The sequence below is a fragment of the Electrona antarctica genome (assembly GCF_951216825.1).
Source record: "Electrona antarctica genome assembly, chromosome: 6".
Taxonomy (NCBI): Eukaryota; Metazoa; Chordata; class Actinopteri; order Myctophiformes; family Myctophidae; genus Electrona; species Electrona antarctica.
The window spans coordinates 38,281,239-38,293,410 of record NC_136811.1 but is presented as its reverse complement, the minus strand read 5'-3'; the positions used below and the strand labels follow the sequence as shown (position 1 = coordinate 38,293,410).

The following is a 12,172-nucleotide window of genomic DNA, read 5'->3' as shown; positions in this document are numbered from 1 at the left end:
CATCTGCTGTCTGACAGTGGAAGTCAGTCAGTGGTTCATGCGCAGCATACCCTTTTTGTTTTAAACCCAAACCGCACCAAGGCAACTAGTCTCAAGTTCTCTCAACTGCTTGCAAGTAACACAACAGTTTTAAGGTCAACCGTTGCAAATAGTAATTGCATGGCGAATCATTGGTGATTTAGTGTGGTCTTTAATTTCAAAGACCACCAGTTTGACATGAATTAGGTCAGGGGAACAGACCCCCGTTTGATGGCATGTTTATATATATCTGGACAGCAATATACGCTGTAAAATCCTTGGTGTTGTGTACTAATGGAACCAAATGGACTCATAAGTGTCCATAAGGTTCCATTTGACCATGATAAATAATTTATCCTGTGGAACTCCACAAGGACATATTTAAGTGGTGCAACCTAACACACACACAAACACATATTAACCGTATATATGGTGATTTTGGGTGTGCCAGTATAGTACAGTACAGTAGAGGGACCCCCACACGGTAACTCTGTCATTTCTCAACCGTTTTGGACGAGGGCGGCTCGCCGGAATCGGGCCGGCACCCTGGGTGCGTTCCCCCCCCCCCCCCCCCCCCCCCCCCGGGGACCCCCACACGGAGTTGCACCACTTACTTCACACGGGTGTGATTTTTTTGAATCATCAAAAGCTTTGGGTTTTTCTTGCAATAATTTAAATGGACAATCATGTTATAGCATATCTATCAATCATTGAGTTATACCGTATAACTACAAGTCATACATATTATTTATATACATGTGTAGAATAGACACAAGTGTCAAGAAAACATACTGGCCCAATGTTGCCGTAGTTGTTTCTCTTTGTAATGCACAATACTTTTGGTGCACATCTCTTACCATACCACACGTGCATTCAATGTGGTAACTGGAATAAAACACAGGAAATGGCCAATAATCTCCAACCGTCTTTATTTACATTACAAAACAGTCTACACTATGTAACATCGTTCTTCAAAATGGTAAAAATAAAGCCTTGTAGCATTATGAAATACACAATGTATGGTCAACAAGGAACCTGACAATTTAAACTAATTTCCCTACACCTCAAAAGCACAAAATGAAAAGCAATAGATACAAGCTGTAGCCTGTATGTTTTCTTTCTTCTGACAATAAGCAACACATACACAAGATGAATATGGAACTCACATTCAGTAGATCCTGTACATTTTACAGATGTAGCCTGGACATACAGGAGGCTAGACCTCCGTTCAAATTTGTACTCAATGTTGTGATCAAAAAATATAATATAGCATTTGTAAGATAACTCCTGGCACTGAGCATTATTTTGTACACTTACCACACTGTCAAATGTGAGAAAATGTGTCTTTCTTTGATCAGTCACCACATGGGTCTGAAGCAAGCAACCTGAGAATAGAGTCTTCTGAGACGTTTGTGGCAGGTTAAAGCAGTTTAATTCATGACTACAGAATGTTCATACCAATCTTAATCCATTTAGGATCACAAATGTCCCACAAATGTCAGTTCATTTCCATGTTCCATTTGCTGCCATAAGAGTGGGATTGTTTGAACAATGATGAGGACATTCTCTCTCTACCCACAAATGCAAACTGGCAGTTCAGTCTGTGGTGTGGCCAGAGCTTAATTCATGTTCCGTCTTATGACGCGCACAGAAAATAGCAGATATACAAGGTCTTAACGAGTGGGCTTGTAGCTCTGCTATTTACGTTGCATGGCTCCAAAAATGTGGCTTTACGCATCCAGTCCTTCATCGTCCTCCTCCTCCTCCTGCTGCTTGGCATCAACCTCTGCTGTGTCAGAGAACTCGTGCAGGAGGACGTACTCTCTGCTGCTGAAGCCAAACTTGATCACATCCTTCTCTTTGAGCTCGTAGTAGCGTTGTGGGTCGATTCGCAGGTTGTTAAGGTATGTGCCGTTGCCCGAGCCCAAATCAATGATGTAGGGTCTCACCCTGCGGCCAGAGGTGCCATCTGCACGCGTGAATTCCACCAGTCTGGTAAAATGCGGAATGACAGAAAAAAAAAGATTATATGATATGTGCTATGCAAAAATTCACTTTCACTTTGGATTCCCCCCCCCCCCCCCCCCCCCATGACTGCAATATGAACTGTGATACAGCTGTTTCAATTTAATTGGCAGCACTCAACAGCTTTCTCCCTCTTGTTGGCACTTGGCAGCATGGTTGTGGGGTGATAATGATGAGAATGTTCTCATTTTGAAGGAAATTTGCATCCAGGCAACAAGGTCCAAGAGAAGTGAGCTAGTTAGTACTATTTAGACCACCGTTTCGGGACCCTTTTGTGGGTTGTGGACCCATTTTGATAGGTTGTGAGTATATATCCAATTTCTTCCAACATTTAATAATGTGCATAAATTACAAATAATTTGTAAATAATTTACAAAGAATTGCAGTCACTTAAATGTTTTAATAATATATTTATATTTTAACATTTGGGTCACTGATTTAGAATATTGTTCTCACCTGTACTGGAAAACGGCATGCTGTTTTGAGCAGGATGGGTGGTCGATGGGGATGTCTGCAATTTTCCTCTGCCGCCCCAGCAAGTAGGCACTTTGTCTGTGAATGTACATGACTGGAAGGGGCTCGTCATTCTTGAAGGGATACAGGCGCCATCTGCGCTTAGGGATGCGCGCCTCTGGCGGTTCGTTGTACTTGATGACCACACCTCGGAATGTGTTGGTATCTTCTGTGAGTGCGCCAGACAGCTCAAAGTTGGGCATTTCTTTATCTTCAGGAGGGGTGTCACTGCCCAGGCCACCTTCTTGTGGCCGCCCAAACGCCTGTTCTTCAGGGTTTTCCTCCAACTGCCGACGGTTGTCTCTGCGTTGCTCGTCATGTTGCTGTCTCTCAGCCTGCTGCTGCTGGAGGGCTTGAGAGATTCTTTCACGCGGTCTCTCACGCTCTCTCCCCCTTTCTCTCTCCCGTGGTCTATCCGACTCCCATCGGCTCCGCCTCTCTTGCTCTGGCTGTTCGTTTCGCCTCCTACGGTCATTGCTACCACTCCGCTGCTCTTGCTCCTGTGAGAGAAATTGCAGTTAAACACAAGTCCAGAAAGTTAAAAAAGAAAAAGGGAAAAAAAAGAAAACATAATTTAATTTGTTTCTTATTTCTAAAATGGCCAAGAAGGAAAAATGCATGTATGCATGTTCAAACTTCCAGATATAAAGCAATCTCACATTCAAGAGTGTAAACAATGCAATGCGCATGCCCAGATGCAAATCGAAAAAAGCAATTGCTGTCACTGGAATAACTTTTATTTACAAAAATAGTGCGACACAAAATGTGGCGAGCCCCAGGGGTCCCAAAAAGGCCAAAATACAAAGTAAAAAAGTTGAGGGAGACCACTGTAATACAAAAAATATTTGAGTGTTGCCTGAGGAAGAGTTGAAACTTGAAACATATTGCAAGTAGTCTGCTTGTTTTTAAACCCTTTTGTGTGTTGTTGTTGATGTGCCATAAACACTGTAAAGTATGAGTATTTGAAAGCATGACATTTTGCCTTCATCCTCATCCATTCTACTTGGTAAGAAAAAATATATATCGTTACAATGCCTGTGTTCATCGCCTTAATTATTCACTGCCGAACCAACGCAATAGTAAGAATCTGACCACCTGGCTCTGTAGGAGGTGACCAATCTAATGGGTCTGTGAGTAGGTCTGTCCGGGGCTAGTAAGCCAATGGTGGTTGGACCTAGCCTCGCATAGCCAGCCTTTGCAATAAATATTGCCCCAGGCAGATTAAGTCTGGAGTCTGGACTCTGGCACGTCTCAATTGTGGGAGGATTTCACGGCCGAAGTGGTGACGAGCCAACCACATTCGTCTGCAACCAGGCTATAACCAACCAGGGCCCAGTATGCAAATATGGGGCAGGAGGACATTGTGGGAAAAATGTAATGCTGAGAGGGACAAGACGACGAGACTCACCCCATTCGACCCTTATCATACTATTAAATCGGCGTTATCATCACCAGATATTAGTATCGCTACGCGAGGCTAGGTTGGATCGGGATGAAACCTTGCCCAAACATGCATCATACAACATAGATACGTATTATGCATAAATGACTGACATAACATCATTGACTAACCACATGAAGTCTGAGATCTATATAGCGACGCTGTTATTAGATGCTGTCTTGTTTGAACAACAGTGGATTTCTATGGCTTTGGGATATGAGCTATATCTGTTGGCCAAGTGTCTTTAGCTACGTTTGTAATGAATCGTCTCTATTTTGCTTTTGTATTATGATATATATTAAGTAATCCGTTACTGAACTGGTGGAGCTCGCTCATAACGGATAAAGATATATCCATATAATTATATATGGATATATATCCATATAATTACAACAGCCATATCCTTTTACTATTTAACACATTCCACACTGTGTTCTCGATGAACAGGAATTCACACATCTAGAGACTTTACAACCAAATCACCCGCTTTATTTTGGCATCAGCAGCACCACGGACTGGACTCTTCTTATTTCTGGGAGATCTGCTTTTCCGCCTGACGGGAGACCTCTCCCTTCTATCTGGCGAGCGATCCCTGTTCCTGGCAGGTGATCTACGTGAAATTATAAAATATTAAAGAAAACAAAAACACATTTACTTTTAAACAGGGAGGCAAATTGATGCTAACAAGCCATACACATATTTTATAGAAATATACAGATGGCTGCTGGGACTGATCTAGCCCCGAAACATGACATGTCATAATCTAGCCCTGGTCGCACTGGACCAGGGCTAGTCATAATCGTGACATAAATCATGCTAGTACACGCGTCATGTGAACCATGCCTAGTACTGATCTGGCTTTATGTTGAAGGAGTGATTCATAATTAGATCCGAGGAGTGAATTTCGTGGCTCCGTTTAATTTTGAAAGCGATGTGACCATTGGAGAAAAACAACAATAAAGGAACTTGCTAGCCAATGCTAGGTAGCCATCTAGCTAGCAACTCGGACGAAGATAACTAGCTTAGCTGCTAACCACACAGTATACTATTGTCCAACATGTTTAACCTTTCATTAAGTTTATGATTTGTATACGGGGAATAATAATCAAATAATGTACCTGCTGGTTCTTCTTCTCGGTGCCGGTGGGCTCGAGCTACCGTTAGATCTGGACCTGGAGCGCCGGGACTTATGTGGCCTAGCCGGGCTTAGCTTCTCTTGTTTTACCTCTGGTTTTACCTTCACTTTGGACTCTCTTGGCGGGGACACCCCTCTTCTGTGTCGCCTTTCTTTATCCATTATGAGCGAGCTCCACCAGTTCAGTAACGGATTTACTTATATACTTATATCATAATACAAAAGCAAAATAGAGACGATTCATTACAAACGTAGCTAAAGAGAAACATACGCGCTGTTGCTGAAACTACAAATGATGCACATCCGTTTCCTGTGGTACGTTGAAAATAGTTGTCGGTTTTCCCATCGGCGGGTTTCAACTTTTGTTCCGCTCAACTTGCGCCTCTCTTTGTTTTATATGAATATGAGTTAGTGACAGTGTGGCAGTGCTCTGTAATTATACAACCCTGTAAATGCGTTGCATACAACCCATACATGTGTTTTAAACTGTCATCTGTCGAATGAAAAGGAAATAGTAAACATATCCTTCAGCTCGGAGAAAGAAAGATGGAGCGAGTTGTCATGACAACGTGCCATGACAACTCAAAACAATAGTAGGACCAAACTTTATTTTGTAAACACGAACTTCAGTGAGCTGAGTTTAGTAAGCGGAAGGTATTTGGGTATATAGGCAATTAGGCTATAGTATTTTCAAGGCAACACAATGATTGAGTCTTTACTGAAATATGACAATCCCGTTTTGGTGAGCAGAAATACAGATAAAAAGTCCCCAAATAAGGTAAGTCCTCAGTGCCATCGTAGAGCATTGACTATGGCCTACATCTCTACTGTCAAAGAGTAAAAATATTGAAATAGTAAGAGTATAAAATATCTTAGCATCTGGCTCAATTAAAGATGTACATTGATCAGTGATCACATCAGGAAACTTGCTGGGAAATTATGACATTGATTGATTGATTTAATACTTTACCAGTAAAGGCCTATTCATAGTCTGGATGTTCGGTGGTGAGGTGACCACCTAGTGCTGGTTGTTTAGGCTAGGACCCACTGCAGTGGTGTCCGATTTGAACTTAAACCGGGATGTTTAACGGAGCTAATTGGAATGGTGGTCTTGGTAAAGCTATGCAAGGTATCTGGGTTGTAAAGCCAGACACCTTGGTTCTTATGTGTTGAGTTGTTCTTGATCTTGGATCTTGTGTCTTGCTTGGGTCCTGTAGATTCTGAGATCGGTGGAGATACCGGGTGCGTGGCTTGGTATCTGAGGTTTAGAGGCTGGGATCTGCCTTTTATGATACAAGCCTTCGTAACAGGTGGTGAGTAAAAACAGAGAGAAGGGCTGGGAAGTTGGCGGTGGTTTGCTCTTCACCGCGGCTCGTGACGTCATGTTGTAGTTTGGTGGTCATCTAACCACCGAAAATCCAGACTATGTATGAGCCTTAAAACACCCTGAGGCACCCGCCTGGGTGACGGCAGACTGCTGGACAAGCGCTGGTGCTTTGGCATGGGGGGTCAGACTCAGATCAACATATGGAATGAATTATGTACTGGCCATATGGAGTGTGTCTTGAGTGTACAGGGTTTGATGAGGTCTGGCCATATATGGAGCATGACTTGAGTGTACAGGCTTGAGTGTACAGGTTTGATGAGGTCAGATCAACATATGAAATGTCAGAATAGATCAGCTCCATATTTGGAGATCTAAGGGTGGCAGCGGGGGCAGTGTCTTGAGTGTACAGGGTTTGATGAGAGCCCAGGTAGGGCCGGGCCTTAATTTTTGGGCTTGATGATGTCATGAGGCGTGATGGACTGACAACCATATATGGAGATCTAAGGGTCTCCATGATGTCACATGGTGTCACGAGGTGTGATGTTACGAGGCGTGACCATATATGGGGAAGGGCTCCTAGCGATGTCGTCTACGTCGCGACTACATATATGCCCATGTATGGAGATCCCTGATGATGTCACTTGATGTCACAAGGCATGACCATATATGGGGGCGTGACGAACCAACGGGAAGTGCACGTTTTCATAGTAAATGCAATCGCAATTAACAGTTTGCAGATTGTATGGTTTACAATGATTGTTGCATGTTGGCAACACAAACAGCCCTATAGGGGCTTGTTTCCATTGTGGTCCTGTGTGTGTATTCAGTTCATTAAAGGGGCATTCCACTCATTTTCAACATTTGACCATGTCATTAACATACCTTAGAGCTTTTGTGTGGAAATAATAAAAAAGTCCCCCCATTATGTGTTTCCTAGTATGAAAAGTATGAAAATAATCATTAACATGGTGAAACACATCTTGATGACATCATCAAGATGTGTTTCACCATGTTAATGATTTCTTTCAGACCTCCAGTTCTAGGAAACATAGAATGGGGGGACTTTTTTATTATTTCCACTTACAGCTCTAAGGTATATTAATGACATAGTAAAATGTTGAAAATGAGTGGAATGCCCCTTTAAGTCATTAAGAAGATCTTTAAATAAAGCCAGTTTTCCTTTATTATTGTAGAGGATTGTTGATTGAATCATCTTTCCTACCGATTCTGGATCGGGATTATAGTGTAATTTATAGACACACTGCTGCTCCCCACTGAGGCCCTCAGGTTTATTACTAGTGGTACTTTATACTGACCACTGTATTCTTTTATTAGGTTAGAACGTTAGATGGTCTCGTTCTGAGAAAAGCAATAATCACTATAAAGCTCTATAGTCGGAAAGTTACCAATCATAATACTTTTATGTTGCATTGGAACTCTGGCCCACTTTTAACTCGTTTCAGTGACTGGCCAGTTCTCCATGCAGGTGCCTGAGGACAGATTTTTGTTAAGACTGCTTTTAGTTAGTGCATCAGACTCTTTGGGATCTCCTGCAGCGTGACTTAAAATTGAATTGTCTTGTCCTTCCTGGACGCTTCAGGATGATGCTAGAAAATCATTACCCGACTGTGGTGGTTTTAGCTGGATTTGTTGTTGATTTACGTTTAATTTGTTTTTAACGGTTTATTCTGTTCTTTTTGTGTTTTCTGATTGTGAAATGTAGGCTTCTACATGCAAAGGAGGGCTTGCCCTCAATAGATTATTCGAGATTAAATAAAAATGTAATGAATTAATTTAATTGTTACAGGCACGCCCTTTGAAAGTGAGCCCTCAGCCACCTGCCTTTACCGGCCCTGTTCCACCACCACCCAAACCAAAGTCAGCCTCTGCCGACGCCAACAAACAGAAAACCGAAGAAATCCTTAATGTCATCCTTCCACCAAGGTTCAGTATAAACTTTATCAACAACAGTATTGGAGTATGTTGTTAATCTGTTTTCAACAGGCCCAAAAATAGCCCATCTACAAGCTCACATCCTATACAACGAAGTATAAATAGTGTTTAAGGTTCCCCACTATTCACACCAACTGAACCACATTGCCACATTGCCAATGCTTCCAGCTTTTTCCAGTGTTGGAGCTGCACTGAAAAGGCCAATGTCAAAAGATATGGGTCGGCAACAATACGCGTATACTTTGATACAACGGTATTGTAGCCAGTTTTATTGAACACAACCAAATGTGTTGCAGGGAATGGATGGAGGCCAACCAGCTGTGGGTACAGCAGGTATCCAGCTCTCCTTGTACCCGGATGGATGTGATGCACCTGCAAGAGCAGCTGGACCTGAAGCTACAGCAAAGACAAGCCAGAGAGACAGGCATCTGCCCCGTCCGCAGGGAGCTCTACTCCCAGTGTTTTGGTGAGCAGGAGATAGGAAACACATGTTCTCCATGATTGAGGTCACTGGGGTTACAACCTTCGGTTGGCTGCATTCAGTCCTGCATAGTGTATATAGCAGTGGTTCTCAAAACCTTTTCACGTTAAGAAAATAAATATTATGTATTTGGTCCAGTGGTCCACCATACAATATTTGTGTTGTTAAAATGTTTCAAAGATATCCACATATTTTCAAGATCTATTCTACAGGCTCATGCGTTCTGACCTTGCTCAAAGTGGTTACACTGATTATGATGCTATATTAACTACCCCTGGAACCCCATGGACCCTACTTTGAGAACCACTGGTCTATTGTGCCAACATGTGCGCGTGCATGTTGGCAGGCACGCATATTTCAATTGGTTAGGAATGGCCTAAACCTCAGATCAAATGCTTGGCTACTTTGCGTTGTACCTTCATTTTCATCTGAGGGCGTAGTCGTCGAACGACATACAGACCAGACTCAATTTGGCCTCGCTAACTCCCTTGAAAAATGTCAAAAGGATCATCGTAGATGAAGGGCCAAATTAGCCATTGGGCCATTGGGGCCATGGCCCTTCTGGGAAACGGAACCGTTTGAGGCCCTTCATTGGCCGTTGATTATGATACAATTAGGTAAAAACCCTGAAAATTCTGCATGCACGCGCGCTATGGGGCCCCCATAGCGTTTAGCAAAGATGTGTAATTTACTAATTTTATTCTGCCTCTTGGCCAGTTCCCACTTGAAAGAGAGACTTTGTCTCAACATATTTCTTTTTTATATAACTTGCAACTAAAGTTGTCAACTAACTGTAGTGGAGGAAAGAAACATCAATATCTGCCTCTGAGATGTAGTGATACTAGTGTAAGAAGTATTAAAAATCAATAATGGAGATACTCAAGTAAAATTGTACTTGCATGCTGCCTACAATTTACCACTGCACAGAATGATGCATGCAGAGATACTCTGCGGTCAGGCAGAAACCAGCTATGTCCAAAGTATTAACTTTTCAGGAAATGGAGAAATGTTTTTAGACAATACTATACTATACTTGAATGTGACCTTATATTATCATAACTATTCACGAATACAGCTCAAGTGGAGTTAGGTGGGGGTTTTTACCATTAGTGTAGAGATGAAATAAAATGAAAAAGTTGAAAAATGGAGATGGTTTCTGCCCGACAGTGCCGATATGTAAGGATTTTTATGTAACCTTTACCTTATTTTCTAATCAGATCTCTCGCCAATGTTTTGGAGTTGCCAGTGTAGCATTTCAATTAGGCTGGAAATTAATATCTACTCAGTTTCTGTGGTCAGCTTCTATGTAACCCTTGCCTCCATACTCGGCCTTATCATTTCAGATGAACTTATCAGACAGGTGACTATCAATTGTGCTGAGAGGGGTCTGTTGCTGTTACGGGTGAGAGATGAGATCTGTATGACCACAGCTGCTTATCAGACACTGTATGAGAGCAGTGTGGCCTTTGGCATAAGGAAAGCCCTTCAGGCTGACCATGGCAAGTCTGATATGGAGAAGAGGGTAAGTCATAATTTACGCTCCATAGTTTGACAGATTTTCAAGATTTGTTTTGCAACACCTATAAGTGGATAAGAATGGCTTTATTTTATTTGGAAAAATGACTGGCAAATTGCTCATGGGCAAGACAAGTTACCACCAACTGTTGCAATGGAGCAGCTCATGCCAAGAGTATTAAATTGGTTCTACAGTCCCTAGAAATACATCAAATTTGACACCCACCCACACAAGGTGTACTTCAGCTGACTCTCCAACAGATGGCAGCATGCATCTAAACAGCTGCTGCACTTTTGGCAATCAGCGTGCATAATTAATTGTGTCAGGTAGAAACTGCTCCATAATGAAGTGTTCTCTCATTGGCCAGATCTCTGAACTGGAGGATCAGAAGCGAGACATCGAGAGGCAGGTGAATGAGCAGCGAGCCAAATGTGAAGCTATTGAGAAGCGGGAGATGGAGAGGCGACAGGTGGAAGAGAATAAGCACACAGAAGAGATACAGTTCCTGAAGAGAACCAACCAGCAGCTTAAGGTGAAATGACATCAAGTGAATCACACACCATTAACTTTCAAGAGTAGATACTTCCATTTTAATTGTGCACCTAAGGAGAAATGCTTGTCTCTCTGACATTAAAAGTAAAGGCAGCACAAGGCTGAAAGGTCTTCCCCGATGAAGTCCTTTGGTATACAATGCATTATCCTGCATCGTGGCTATATGAGTGTGTATAGCCTTTTCTTCACTTCTTTACCATGGTCTGCAGCACCTCATCCTTCTGTTTATTTGTTTGCCTGTCTCAGTCAGACATTAACATTAGATATGGTATTCTATTCACTGTCACTGAAGATATTTTGTTTATTATATTATTTTATTATTAAATTATTTAGCAACTGGTGTACCTCTCTTCCTACTTAATATTATAGCTAATCGGTCTCCTTTTCTTTCAGGCCCAACTGGAGGGGATAATTGCCCCAAAGAAGTAAACTCAACAGCCAATAAATTATCTGACAAATAGGCAGATCTCCACCAGGAGGCATCCCCCAATAATAGCAATGTATGCAGTGAAATTACTGCCTAAAGCCATGAAACGGTAGCAAGTGATAAACAGTTGTGCTGCTTGTGTATCATCGTCTACGTACCTCTCTGTCAGATTTATGTCATTCTAATTGATCTGTAATGTGCAAACTTTGATTGTCAATTCCTTCTGTCAATTATGTTTATCACCAGTCAAATCAAAGGTTGCAATTTAAATGCGTCAGGTTTTTGCTGGCACCACAGTCGCTTTGAAGTCCTTCACAGGATAATTATTTGCAATGTCATTGACATTACAGCTACACAACGTTCTGTAGACAAGTCTTGAAACTGAGAAGTAATGGCATGTAGTAGTGATGATAGTGGCAGACCATATAATACTGGCATAGTACATTAGTCTCAATCTCATGAAAGAGACCTCAGACCTGTGTGTATGTGGCACTGCATGAAATGGAGAGAAAAGAGACCCATATAAAAAACGGACAGCTAGCACTGCGAATGTGCACAGACATCAAGGTTCTGCAGAATATTGTCATGTTGAATTTCTTTGTGGATTTGTGCTGGCGTGTATGCATGTCAGTGATTGGCTAGTACATCACATAAGTCAGAGAGACAGGCACCCGGCTGGCTAGTTGTTACGGTCCATACGGGATGCATTTAATGTTACGGTCCATACGGGATGCATTTAATGCATATTCAAGTCTGGAGAGACAAATGCTTATCATTCACAGAC

General features: G+C 42.1%; 2 protein-coding genes across 2 annotated transcripts; one reads left to right on the top strand and one right to left on the bottom strand.

The window, feature by feature from the left end:
- Positions 1-930: 930 nt before the first annotated feature.
- On the bottom strand, positions 931-5,480 carry snip1 (Smad nuclear interacting protein). The gene is made up of 4 exons (XM_079502606.1): positions 5,116-5,480; positions 4,481-4,607; positions 2,500-3,056; positions 931-2,010 (listed from the first exon to the last, which is right to left on the bottom strand). The coding sequence occupies exons 1-4, from the start codon at positions 5,292-5,294 to the stop codon at positions 1,749-1,751; spliced, it is 1,125 nt and encodes a 374-aa protein (XP_079358732.1). The 5' UTR covers positions 5,295-5,480; the 3' UTR covers positions 931-1,748.
- On the top strand, positions 5,475-12,171 carry dnali1 (dynein, axonemal, light intermediate chain 1). The gene is made up of 6 exons (XM_079502607.1): positions 5,475-5,910; positions 8,267-8,403; positions 8,709-8,878; positions 10,237-10,415; positions 10,777-10,941; positions 11,355-12,171. The coding sequence occupies exons 1-6, from the start codon at positions 5,836-5,838 to the stop codon at positions 11,388-11,390; spliced, it is 762 nt and encodes a 253-aa protein (XP_079358733.1). The 5' UTR covers positions 5,475-5,835; the 3' UTR covers positions 11,391-12,171.
- The last annotated feature ends 1 nt before the right edge of the window (position 12,172 follows it).

Bases quoted from the DNA above. Each gene is read 5' to 3' on its own strand.
- dnali1 (XM_079502607.1), top strand. From the start codon at position 5,836: ATGATTGAGTCTTTACTGAAATATGACAATCCCGTTTTGGTGAGCAGA. The intron at 10,416-10,776 runs GTAAGTCATAAT...CTCATTGGCCAG, and splicing joins AGTCTGATATGGAGAAGAGG to ATCTCTGAACTGGAGGATCA. The intron at 10,942-11,354 runs GTGAAATGACAT...CTTTTCTTTCAG, and splicing joins GAACCAACCAGCAGCTTAAG to GCCCAACTGGAGGGGATAAT.
- snip1 (XM_079502606.1), bottom strand. From the start codon at position 5,294: ATGGATAAAGAAAGGCGACACAGAAGAGGGGTGTCCCCGCCAAGAGAG. The intron at 4,608-5,115 runs GTACATTATTTG...AATTTCACGTAG, and splicing joins CCGAGAAGAAGAACCAGCAG to ATCACCTGCCAGGAACAGGG. The intron at 3,057-4,480 runs GTGATTTGGTTG...TTTCTCTCACAG, and splicing joins CTGATGCCAAAATAAAGCGG to GAGCAAGAGCAGCGGAGTGG.